Raw genomic sequence first — 13580 nt, 5'->3', positions numbered from 1 at the left:
ATAAAAAGGGGAGGTTCACAGCCTGAAGGGGGGAGGAAAAACTCAAACCAAGGAGAGCCGCTTTTCCTCTTCCAGCTAAATCCCTGAGCACTGCGGAGGCAGCTGAGGCACCGAGACATCCCTAACGAGGGGGTTCAGCAATTAGCAATACGGGGTGCTTGGCACGCACCTAAGGCGAGGACCGCCGGAGAGGAGATGCACTGGGTGACTGCCGAACCTCAATAAAAAATACTGCACCTTTTATAACATAATTGCGTGCTTTATTGATATACACAGTAAAGCAGTATATAATACAATAGTAAGGCATATATTTGGTGAAATTTGATATGTTGTGAAAAAATGCAGTAAAACAGAAGTTTATAAAAATAATTAGTAAATGTTACAGTGTTGGTGTTAAAACACAATATATTATGATATCCAAGTAATAAACCAGTACTGAGTAACAATGAAATAACATGCCATATGGTATTTATGTATTCAATTACACTGATTATGTTTTACAGTTTAATACTTTGTCATTATAAGGAATATGAAATAATTCCCAAATTATGCTTAAAAAAGCAGCGATAAAGCTTTTAACTTTTTAAATATTTTTTGACAGACTCACTCCAAAACTAAGATCTAGAAAGTAAAACAAACAAAACAAAACCCTGATGAAAACAACCGTGCAATCCTTTTTTCCTCCATTTTTTTTTTTCTGAAGAGAAGGTTTAACGTATAAGGGAGAAAAAAAAGAAGAAACCCATCTCTTTCTCAGATCTTAATCTAAACCTTCTGATGAAAAAGACCATGAGAAATACCAGGGGTTCCTATTGTAATAAAGTGTTAAAAAAGCTTTTTATTAGGAAAGCAGAGGTTTGGGGGGGGGGATTGTACTTACTTCTTGTAAATGATTACCATTGTTGGTATTACTTAAACGATGAGAACTGGTCACACAATGGACACGTGGTGATGATGTAACATTATCTGTACGTAATTGTCAGGAACACCACAAAACCAAAGTGAGGTAGAAATAGCATGACTAGCCATGTTCAATGTTAACTAGCATTCAAAATAAAATCTTCTCCAAGTTTAATTACACTTCATACAAGAAGAGGTAACAGATTTTTTACTCTTGCAATATAAAGTCAGATGGTGAGTTTCTACGTATTCTAAGGTAAAATTAAGAGCTGGTTAAGAAAATGAAGTGGTAAAGCTTTTGCTGACAGCACCTCATACCCAAACCTACCTCTCACGAGCTGCAGTCAAGCTGGCTAATCTGTTTTGCTATAAGTTCCTCTCTTTCTCACATTGTTGTTAATTCTGCGGGATTACTTGTAGAGAGAAATGGGGAAGGAGAAAGGACCAGGGCCTTTGTTTTGGTGATAAATATCTCATGGAGCAGTGTGGCTACCTTCACCTGATCGCCATACGCGCGCAAGAACAGCAGTAACTCTTCTACAGCCTTTCCCAAAGGTCGCTCGCAGCGTTACAGCTCCTTGGGACCGGCTGCTGTAGCAGGCTGAGACACACATTGCGGAAAGCTTTGGGTTTATTTCCCAGAGAACTGAGGAGCTTCATGCTCGTTAAAGATACGGGGAGCTGGACAAGCGAAGATGCTCTGGGAGTAACACACTTGTGCTTCGGGTCAGAAGCTGATCCCACAGCGGGGTCAGGAGGGAACTTCTCCCTTTCTTCTCTCCTCTGCAGCAAAGGTGACACGAGCGGTGGCAGCTGGTGGGAGAGAGCTGTACCCAACTCCTGCTTGAAGCACTGGCTGCTGGCTGCTGCCAGCGGGGTACCGGACACTGAGGTCCAAAGGTTTAATCCGGTACGGCAATTTCTATCTTCCTTTCCTAACAGCATTCAGGAATTCAGTCAGCAGAGGAAAGGCTGGCACATAGGATGGTCATTAAATTCTTTCCTCTCCTTCTTTCTTCGGGGGGGGGGTTGTTCTTTTTTTTTTTTTCATTAATTTTTTGCAGGCTCTGTCATGTACTGTGCTCTTTCATTTAATTATTGCGAACTAGCTGCGTGATTCATGTAATTCTTAATTTTATTGGAAAGAGGTGACATAACTACCTTCATTGGAAGTTCCGGAGATTATTTTTTTTTTTTAAGCCAGCCCTAGTCAGACAAAACCAATGAGAAACATAAGTTGGCCGTTTTGGTGTCGCTGCAGGAAATACTTTTTTTTTTTCCTTTTTGATAGGCAAGGAAAAGAACACAGGACATGAATCTCTGATGCAGTTACAGGGCTGAAATGATACTAAACAAATGCACTGCCTCAGTATTTTTTTTTTTGTGTTTTTTTAAGGGGGTTTCTATAAACAATTATTTTTATAAAGCACACTTTAGTTTACAATCTTTCATTATAACTGTTATAAATTTTTTTTAAACAACCCGAAATGCGTTCCATATAAAGAAATGGCAAGTTATTTAGCTATCAAGATTTTACATGTAGTTTTCTTATAATTTTTGTACAATTGCATAGACGTGTAAAACCTGCCATTGTTAACAAAACAGTAACAGACTTAGGAAACTACTGAAATCTACAGTATAGTACCACTACCCTTCACAAAAATATAGATTTTTTTTTTTTCTTGTAAACTCTTACAGTCTAATCCTCTTTGTAGTATGAATATTATAAAAACCATGCGGGACGCCTGAAGTTGTAAAACACATCTTGCTATTCTAACACCTTGTCGTCGGTCATCACTGTCACTAAGGTTTCCATCGCTCTTCCCAAGTCGTCTGCCATGTGGAAAAGGCTCCCTACATTGTGGCCTGAAAAAGAAAGTCAAAGAAGAGGAAATCAAATGAAGAAGACGTGGCAGCACACTGGTAGGAACATTTTACAGAAAAGGCTGAGCACAGATCCATTACTCTCCACGTACCGCTTGTCGCCATCCCCAGTGGAGTACCACCAGAGAGTACCCTTTCCAAAAGTATCCTGGATGAGTACAGTATGTCATCATCAGCAAAAGTTGCCCGTTTTGCAGAACACTTAACAGCAATACTGGCTTGAATGGCTATGGTCAACTATGTTGACAATAAACCAGCATGCTTGTGTTCCGACCCCCCCGCCCCCCCTAGTGATGAAGTCGCATCATTACGAATGTTCACCAAAAGCAACGATTAAATCCATTGACATCACAGAAAAGTTTCCAACTGGCGGTGCAAGTGTTTGACCATTCAATGTTCTATCAGGGAGAAAAACAGAAACAAACAGATCAGCAGTAGTTAACTAAATCATTAAACCCAAGAGGTCCCAGCTGGATACCTGCACAGATAGCTAAAATGATGACCAAACTAAACGGCTGCAGTTTATTCAATCGTTTTTAAAATATCCTTTGCTTTTCAGACAGCAGTCCAGCAGAAACAAAGATGCCACAATTACCGAGTGACTACTATACAGCAGTTCATTTGCGCATTTCTCCTCACCCGTAACCACTGTAAAGTCCTAAGACGGTATAACCACAAGACATGAACCTCCTACATGGAAGTGATGAATAAATGCAGACTACAGTTCTGGAGACGAAATCTGTAACTTCTCACACTCATTTTATCACTGCTGCAAATGGAAAGGAAAGGTAGCAACGCTGATCAGCAGTAAGAAATGGCTTCATCACAATTAAGAGACTAAACAGACTTGAAGGTAGGGAGATTGAATCGCCCAAAGTTGCCATTTTAGGCCCTCGGCCTGGTCTCCGGCTGCTGTTCAGAAGAGTGTGGGTCTCCTCCAAGTCCTGTGTCAGATCTGCAGTCCTCTATGACTGTCTCAAATACCCTCTGGCATCTCAAATGACAGAGACATCATGGTTTAAACAGCTGAATCCCATCCGGAGTCTCCCTCCTGAAAAAATATGACTGAAGGGGCAGTATGACAGGAGATCTAGGCACCCTACAAGATGAGCATCCAAATGAGGACTGAGTGTTCAAGATTTCTTGCAAGGACAAGGACGAATGAGCAGACAGAAGGTCTTAAAACAAGCAGAAGGAAATTATACTCCACACAGCACATAATTGTATTACTGAGCTCATCGCCACAGGCTGATGTTGAGGCCAAACACACAAATGAGTTAAAAAAGGAGTTAGAAAATAATCACTGAAGAAAGATTTATTTAAATGCAAGCAAGTACATGTGACCTCTAACTCAAGAAGTCCCCACGCTGCAGAGTGCCAGCAACTGAAAGTATATAACAAGGGAAGTATTACTCAATAAAACTATATGTTGCTATGGCCTAAGGGGTTTGATTTACTCCCTCAGAGTATCTGCGATAGAATATCTGTCTGGAAAAACATGGGAGGTGCATCTGCCCACAGCCCTGCTTCCCAGGAACGCTTTGCGTTAGCCTGGGTGCTGACTCCTCACCATTATCCTTGAGCAAGGAGCACCCAAATAAAGAAAGGACATTACCAGGGTATCCGGGATACAGCTTTCATGCAGTCTCTACCTGTAATGTGCCGGAGCCTGACTGTCACCATTGCCCACCTACACAGTGTGTGTCCCTCCTGACACAACTGTCTTCTCTACCAGAAATTAACCTTCCCTGTGGGGCAAATCAAACTCACCATCCTCTTCCAAATGTTCAGATGTTACGGTAGTCATGTACAGATGACATTCCTACACTACATGGAAGCTTGGAGTGACGTTAGTTAATATTCATCAGTATTTATGGAATAGAAAAAAATGACCTGAGAAATATCCAGGGAAGCTTGTTTCTTCTGGAGAACTACTATGACCTTTTACATTCAACTACTAGCTTTTAAAGTTCTGTTTGATTTTTTGTTTTAATGTAGCATTCATTACACAAAACTATGCAGTATCTAAATGATACTCCTCAACAAGCTGCCTGTTCGATCGTGAGCTGTGCTGTGCGTGGCACAGATTGCCAGGCATCAATATAAAAAACCACTTGGTTCTAATCTGGTGACATTTTGCTAATTGCACTAATGCATAGAGAAACAGAGGCATCAAGCAGCAATTTCATCCATAAATCATTAACGATAGCCATCCTATTAATCCTAAGCAAAAACTTGTAATTTCCTCATCAGCACATCAAGTAACAGAGTATGAAAAATTCCTGCCAAGTTTTGGTCAAAACATAGTTTACTTTAAAGTGAATGTATGTTACCACATTTATTTTAGATGTAAGGGATAATCTCTCTTACTGCCACCAGGCAGCCTAAGATCAATCCAGCAAATTACACCACGGAAGGTGAAAATTTGACAAAGTCATATGAAAGCAAGAACACATTTGAGATGGGAGATGCTTACGTAAACAGTAAGGTAAGTGCCACAGGCTTGCTCTGCTTACCTGAACAGGTAACATTCTCAGGTAACATTTGTTCTATCAAGGCTTTATTGGAATCACCCTGGAATGACCTGCAGAATAACTGGAATGACCTGCAGCATCCCCACAAACATCCTGACCCTGCAACTTACTTTCAAGAAATCTCTAGGCTTTAAATACTCTTTTGCTTCCTCACCTGCAGTAAATTACAGACACAAGACAGGGTGGTGGTGGTGACAGTCATAATGGGGTAGTTGGGCATGAGAGGCACTGCTGCTTGTGGGACTACGGTCTCTCGTTCAGATTTGTTGAGATCTGGTGTTTCTAGAAACAACACTGGGACTGCAGGCCTCTTCAGGGACTCCAACGCCACTTACTCCCAGATCGGGAAGAGTGATCACCCTTCCATGGATTTAAAGCAACCCAAACTGCTAAACTCCATCCTCTGAAAAAATCAGTATTTGTTAACAATATTTTGTTCTGTCAGATACAGAGCTGTAAAGGTAACAAAGGCAAGCTGGTTTTATAGAAAGAGTCTAGCTCTAGAAAGAATAACTTCAATCAAAAATACAGAAAAACATCTTTCAAAAGTATGCCACGCTAGGTACAAACTGCTAAACTGTTCAGGCAACTAAAACATGGGCCAAGAGGACCTTATACATGCAGGGATCCCTAGGTATTCTTTTAATGCGTAACAATTACAGGAAAGTCTGCTAGGGTTTTTTTTTTCGTTTTCTCTGTTAACTGCCGCCATATTTTTGAAACAACCATGCTTCAGATCCAATCTCCTTCCACAAAAGCTGCAGAGAGGCAGGCTGGAGTTACTAAGGAGGCGTGTATCCGTCTGCCCCACACCATCCACACCTCTCTAGCGCGGGTCTTATTTTTCTCTGCAGAAAAGCCGAACAATTGTGTTTCTCCTCCTGAGCCATCTGAGTTTAAAGCTCAGAGCACGACCACAAACCACTGCTGACTGCAGTTTGTGTTAATAGCTGGACTGTAAAGTGCAACAGCTTGGGGACTGCAGTCTCTGGGACAGTCGCCGGATGGGAGGACGGGCCAGAAGAACGGGCAATATAGCCGTGCTCCAGCCACTCAACTGGCGAACCTTCAGCTGGGTGTCATTGCACCGCCAGCAGGTTTTTTGCCTCTCTGGCAGATGGGACTAACAGCTATGTCAATCAAGACTGCAAATAGTTGAGAATGACATACGCGATAATTTCCTGGAACTGTATGTGCAAAGAATGCACCCTCTTCTATAATGCCTGTTACCTAAATAAGAGTTCAAATTCACTGACTGCTTCTGCATAGCTCTGTAGCTTCTGTTGAATACTGCTTACTTGCCCTCTCTAAGACTGAAACGTAGGACATTGAAATTTTTAATTAAGACGCAAATGAGAAAAATACTGTCCTAAAAGGACTTAGAAAAATATAAATCATAGCTTTCCACTTATTATTATTCATATTTTAAAGGAATGCCACCAAAGAAGTTATTAATTCCTTTCTTTCTTTTTTTTTTTTTTTTAAACATTAAAGCTGAAAAAATTTTCTTCATGCTTGAGGCACTGAAACGTTGAAAGATGCTACTGCGTAAGAAAAAAACTACCACACACTTTGAAATGCAGCAATAAAGCTCAAAATGGACACGGACAGTATTAACTTAGACTTATAAAATGGAGGGACTGTTAACACAGGTGCATTTGCTTTGAAAGCAGAAAACATGTATTTCTGCAGACACTAACTACATCACTTCTGGTCACACACAGAATGATGCGTTTCACATCTGCTGAATTTGTTTTAGAGGCTCTACTGGAATTAAGGCCCTTGAGTGAGGGCGCAGTAACTGAATATCAATCTTACACTACAGCTTGTCAGATAAATAAACGCGGAGCATTCAGACTCCAAAGACTGGATAGAAAGTAAATTAAGAAGCCCCAACACAATGCAGTGCCTTTTTCAGCAGCACAGATTTCTAACCCTTCCCTGACAAAAGAAAAATCCTTCCTGTTGGTGTCTTGGACTTTGATAACCTTATTCCTATCGAGTAATGCCATGAAATTCATGGGTTTACTCATTAAGACAATACCTAATGTGAGTAATGGGATCAAAACCTGCCCGGGTGGGTCTAAAACCGCATGATCCACCTTTGCGCAAATGGATTCACACATAAAGCAAAAGCTGTTCTGTACCTTAGATCATATGCTTCATACGCAGGCAGAGAGCTGCGTTTTATATTCATCTCTGCAAGTCACCAACCCCCCCGGAACCGTCAGTGAGTACAAATACAATTGGAGAGCAGTGAGCGATTCACTGAAGCAGTCAACTTTTTTTTTAGGGTTAGGCTGCTGGAATCTGATCAAGTAGGACATGCCTGTTTTTCTAACTTTTGAGGTTTTTTATTAATTGTATCAAATATGCCCTCAGCAGCAGAAGCTTATTCTGAATAATACGCGTAAATATGAATGAGGATACTGGAAATCAACAACCTGTTTTGCTGAACTGGAGAAGAATTCTCAGACCGTATGGTCTGACTGCATGCAGGGCTGAATATGAAATACTTTCCATAAAATTTCTGGACCGCTGCAGACGGTTGATGCCATCCCAAGCAACCTTTTTTTGATTCGTGTGAGGGGACCTGCCACTTGAGGACAGACTTAACCTGTACTGAGCATCTTCTTCCTCGAAGTAGCTGGACCTGTGCCAGCTCCTACAGCCAATGCGGAGAACTGCTGTATGACAAGGCACCGCGTTAGAACGAATCCTGGTGTACTCAGGGTAGCCTGGCAGTGACTGGGGGGTTCCTGGCAGCTCTACTAAAAACCCCAGCGCAGCGTGTTTCCACGAACCTCCCCCACCCCCTCTCTGCACCAGCAGAAGTCTGCAAAACGGGTTACCCTTTAATTCTTGCCTCATCCACACGCAAACATCAGCTGTTTGGGAAAGGTCATTTCACAGCTACTTGCAACTGCACTCGGGCAGTCTCTGAATATTTCATCTTTAATAATAACTTTTGCTAGGAATTCACCTTTCAAACATTGTATCTGGTTGCTGAGTGAAAAGCAGCTTCACAGAGGAAAAATCAAGGCTCTCGGGAAATACTTTCAAAGGTGCTATGACAACACAGCGCAAAACGTTTTCCTCCAGTAACAAGCAGAGACGTACAAATTCTAAAATCTATTTTGCATCAAACCAACCATGTCCGAAGTGCACAGTGAAAACCATCGCCTGTTTACATTGCTGAACACAACACTGTGGAGCTGGTGAATGTTAGTAGCATTCTTCATTCTGTAATAGTACATCAGGAAATTAAAACACCTGAATCTCTTATACCTCTCAACTCTCACTGTTCTAAAGAAAAAGAAAAAAAAATATTTAATAACTGGAGATGATGGCTGGTATATTGGCACATATATGTTAATACAATGTTGAGTATGTAAGCAGAACACGAGAGACACGGGTCTCCCTGTTGTGCTTACGTACAAGAGCAACAGAACGTAAGTCAATGACTGCAGCATACTTGCTGACCACCTTTATCATCCAGAGGCTTAATTTCAATGTATTATTTTCTCCTCCCCATTCCTCAGTTTCCACCTCTGGGAGGATGTAAGAAAATGCAGATCCCTGAGCTGACGTTGTCTCCACTGAAAGTTGAGAGGTATGCTACTGTTAAGAGCACACATGGGGAATGCACTCAGCAAAATCAAACACAACCCAAAGCAAAATCAAACCACCCCCCACCCCCCCCTTCACCGAACCCAAGCAAACCCGTGCCGCCGTCACACGCATGCTGGGCACAGAAAGCAAGCTGTGACAAACAGAAGCCATGGCAGTGAGTGAGTCTGCATCTCACTAACCTCTCTCACTGGCTTTCCAGGGGCATTTCTTCCTTTAGGAACAGAAAGAGGAAGTGGAAGAAATATCAGAAAAGAGAGGAAAAAACCACACATGAATATATATTTTACACTGTAAGAGACACTTCAATTTCCATTTAGGAATTTAATATAAAATAACCACAATTCTGCTTTAAACAAAGACTGAAAGTGCACTGAAATCTACTGATGATTCTGAACTGATTTATTCAAGAACAGTAATCTGCAAAAACACTTGAGAAAACTACTAAAACTAACTTAGAGGCCTTTCAGTTGTGGATAAGGATGGCACAGAAGATCTGAATTCACTTTCTGAGCATCCAAATTTCCTCAGTTTGAGTACTTCTACTAGTCAGTATTACCGGTAAAATCATGTTTCCCCAACATCAAATTAACTCATCCAGACATGTTACATTTTATTATGGCCTACATACATATATACAGATATACACTCATATATACACATATGTGTACACACGCATGCACACATATTTTACACCTAGAGCTGTACACTGGAATATAACACTCACATTCAAGATAAATATATTTCAAAAGATGTTTCCCACAAGCTGATCTGCAAGCATGGTAAAACTGAGAGGTCAGAGGGAGAAAGGGAGAAAAAAATTCAAGTAAAAGGGGAAAAAGGGAAATTATCTCATCACTTTCAAGTTGTACTGCCAAAACAGAGGATTCATTAATGGGTTTAGCTGAGAAGATATTCCTGACAAGCCTTCACAGAAGCCATATTTTGATCATACTGATTCTTCTTAAACACTTATCTTTGCATACTTGTTTTATAAAAAAGAAAGCCAGGTATCAATCAACAGCAGAAACACTCCCCCGCCCCCCTTTTCCATCCCACAGCCCGTGACAGTAAGATCCTTGCTGCCTCCAGAAGCATCGTCCCACTGTCACTGGTACACTACTCCAAGCACCAGCATGGCCAGACTTTGTAGCTTTAGGCGAGAAAGTCACTGCGGTAGATGCTGTTCAAGAACGAAGATGATCTTTGCCCCAAAGCTGTTGTAAATGATGTAATTGTAAACAACATATGGGACAATGGGGAGAGAGACAGATATATACAGGAGAACACACCAGTCAGCATAACAGTAACCTAATTGCTGTTGAGTTTTTTTCTAGGTATGGCGGCCCGCAGGAGAAGGGAAAGAAGACAATAAATAGCTTTGCAGGTATTTGTATCCTCCTTTGAAGGAGGATGGAGCCAGGCTCTTTTCAATGGTTCCCAATGACAGGACGAGGGGTAATGGGCACAAGTTAGAACATAGGAAGTTCCGTTCAAATACACGGAAACACTTCTTTACGGTGAGGGTGAGCACTGGAACAGGCTGCCCATGGAGGTGGTGGAGTCCCCTTCCCTGGAGATTTTCAAGACCCGCCTGGATGCAGTCCTGAGTAATGTGCTCTGGGCAATCCTGCTCTGGCAGGGGAGTTGGACTAGATGATCTCTAGAGGTCCCTTCCAACTCTGATAATTCTGTGATTCTGTGATTCTGTATTTTACAAGGAGCAGAACAAGGGTCAGCAACAGGGCAAAGCTGAGCAGAGGTGGTAAAGGAGAGGAGGAGAGGGCGGAGGACGTGAATGGCATCCCTGACCACCACAGGTCAGAGCCACCACTCAACTATAAACTCCAGAACAGCAACAGAAACCGCCAGGGCAACGCCTGAAGGGGCCTGGACAGCAAAAGTTGCGATTTATACAACAGAGGAAGTTTTATTCCCTTCCTTCTGTTCTCCCTCTCCCCATTAGCACGCTTACTATCAGAAATGATAATAACAGGTTTGAAGTCATGCTCTGCATGCGGGTTTTTATTCTGGTCCTAAGGGGAGCCTTGGCTCAGGTTATGTCTCTACTGCATGTGCTGGTGGTGCACAGAGGTACCAGGGAGAGCTTGATGGCTAGGAGAGGTGTAGCTTCAGTTCTAAGGGCTTGACTTTGCAGGCCTGCCTGACTATCTAGGACTTACATGAGCGCCTACACAGCCTGCAACCTCCTCTGGCACTTCTACCAGGAGCCATGAATGCTGAAAAAAGTGCCTCCCAGGAGGGAAGATGAGAACCTGTATAAATCATGTAACAGAAAATCCTTGAAAATGAAGATATAAAGTCTATTGCGTACTTTGGTCTTCTTGTGAGGAACAGCCCCAAGGTTTAGATGAGTAGGTGGTCTACCTAAGGCCTCCAGAAAATGCAGCATGGTATAGCTGGCTGTGCAAGAGTCCTGGGGCACGAATGAGATCCAGCAGAAGCCATTTTAGCTTGGGCCAAGAGGAGAGAAGGAACTGCCCATGGGCAAAATACTGGACTCTTTTGGAGGTCTTAAGAAATGCCTACCTGTCTGCACAAGCACCTAAAATTGCAGCTACACAGTGTCTCATTTAAATATCTACAGGAGACAGACTGGATTCTGCTTGAAAATGAATGCATTGAAAGGTAACTGGGGGTAGCTCTGCGCCACACAAAACAGCTGGTGAGTAATCAGCCCTCGAATTCGTTAAATGCAACAAAGAGTAGCACTACTACAGTAACAGCTAATTTCTTTTGGAGGAAGATTAAAAGGGTTTTAATGGATTTTACTTTATTTTCTTCTTTGCATATGAATGAATGCGTGTGTCTAAGTTTTCAGGCAAGGAGTATGGTTTGGCATAAATTGCAGAGGAAGAAGATTCTCTGTGTTGCCGCAGTTCTGAAAATTTGTATTCTATAAGGCATCAAAACACTGATACACAGTCCATGGGTGCCTAATTATCTATTATTCCTGCTCAAATCAAGATTTCCTGCCCTTACAAAACAGAAGAGTCTTTCTTTTCCTTTTTTGGAAGTCTACATGACGTTGTATCACAGGCAAAGGTATGCGGAGAGTGATGAAATCAAATCTGAAAGCAGAGGCACCAATAAAAACTTCATGCATCTATGCAGATTCAGCTCAAAGCAGAGAGCACAAAGCACCTATTGCATTGCCCCTGTCACTGAACTCAGGAGAGGGACGGGCTGCAGCAGGAAGAGATGTGGATCTGCAAACAGCGCTTTTTTTTTCTTAAAAAAAAGTTCCTTGAAGTCTTGGTTAATTCATTAATGTATTCTCAGTTTACATCAGGACCGAACATTATAAATCACCAAAGATCTAGTCCTCCCCATCACCATCCCAGCAGAAATCTGCAGAGGGGCTCAGCCAATTCAGTACTGTTGGGCCACAGGGGAGTGATAAGGGATCTCAGTCATCTGGGCTCACCCATGTGGGAAGTAGGACCATAGCACAGAGAAGGGGATACAGTCCAGAAGAGGCCAGGGTAGCTCAGTTGGAAGAGTATTTCCAGGATACCCTAAAGTTTAATAACTCCAGGGTACTCTTCCACTGGTTCAGTAAAGTGTGAAAAGAAAAGTGCATTGTAAGATGTTTGGCTGTCAGAATAAGAGAAATGGCTTTATTTGCAGTGCTGAAAGTTGCTAGTTCCACTTAGGACATTAGTCCTATTCATGACAGGGCCCGGCTGACGCACGAGTGAGAGGAGAGAATGTGTCTGGTGTGTTTTTATATGACTGGGATAAAAATAAACCAAAACTTGTAAAAGATGGTGCTATTCTAAGTGCCATTTATTTATTGCTGTGGGGTCTTGCAATTTCACTGCACAAGACAACATCTGTATTAAGCAATACTGTGTTAACTAATAACGGTGTGTACCGATCCCTCTCCAAATGTTTTCGCGTGATGTCATGGCCTCTTAGCTCTTTTAAGCCATGCTGGTCTCATTTCTAACCACTTCTTGGCTCCCACCTCCTCATTACCCACCAGCCCGGGAAGCTCTCTCAACAACTTCAGTCAGATCAACAACTTCTGCCTCTAAATTCCTCTCTGAGCTTCATTCATAGAAAGCATTTGCCACAAAACCATAACCGCAAAACACAGCCTGGTCCACCATGACATCCACCTAAAGCCGTGGAACTTGTTTGCCCTCAGAGCTGCGGAAAAGATGAATGTGGCTTTAAAAATACCGGCCTGCCAATCTTACTTTCTAACTGTGAACCAGCTCCCTGAAGATTTAGTAGCTTGGGCACAAATACAGCGTGAAAATGTTTTCCTCTGTGGCCCATTATCAAGCAGGGTCAAATAAACCACTGAGGTGGTATTTAATGGTAGATTTCCACTAAATGTCAGACCTCTGGCTTTGACATCTGTTTTGAGTTAGCACAGCAGCTGTTTGAAGCAGCTGTGGCAGTTGTGAATTTGCTGGGAGCGGCAAAGTAAAAGAGGAATGGATAGGAAACTTTTTAGATTAAAAGGAAAGAAAAATTCCTTGAGGACAGCAATCATCAGGTATTCAGCAGAATTTCCCTCTCCAGCTTTTGGCACCAACAGTCAGCTGTGCAAGGAGCATGGAGGTCCACTGTTCCTTAGGAAACACCAAGAACCGCCAA

At 42.2% G+C, this 13580-nt stretch overlaps 1 protein-coding gene across 3 annotated transcripts in view; it reads right to left on the bottom strand.

Moving 5' to 3' along the window:
• Window positions 1–244: 244 nt before the first annotated feature.
• The window catches only part of DMD (dystrophin), a gene marked incomplete at both ends in the record, with an annotated part of 1177430 nt that continues 1164094 nt past the window's right edge, over window positions 245–13580 (bottom strand). For 2 of the 3 annotated variants that reach the window (XM_082480533.1, XM_082480531.1), the window contains one exon: window positions 245–2766. In XM_082480533.1, coding sequence (XP_082336659.1) covers window positions 2669–2766 — 98 coding nt within the window. Of the gene's footprint in view, window positions 2767–9130; window positions 9163–13580 lie in introns of all 3 variants that reach the window. The other variant, XM_082480534.1, reaches the window with a different exon arrangement.

The sequence above is a fragment of the Vanellus vanellus genome, assembly GCF_965231255.1.
Source record: "Vanellus vanellus genome assembly, chromosome: 1".
Taxonomy (NCBI): Eukaryota; Metazoa; Chordata; class Aves; order Charadriiformes; family Charadriidae; genus Vanellus; species Vanellus vanellus.
Note: the sequence above shows the minus strand (reverse complement) of the source record. Positions and strands in the feature narration are given on the sequence as shown.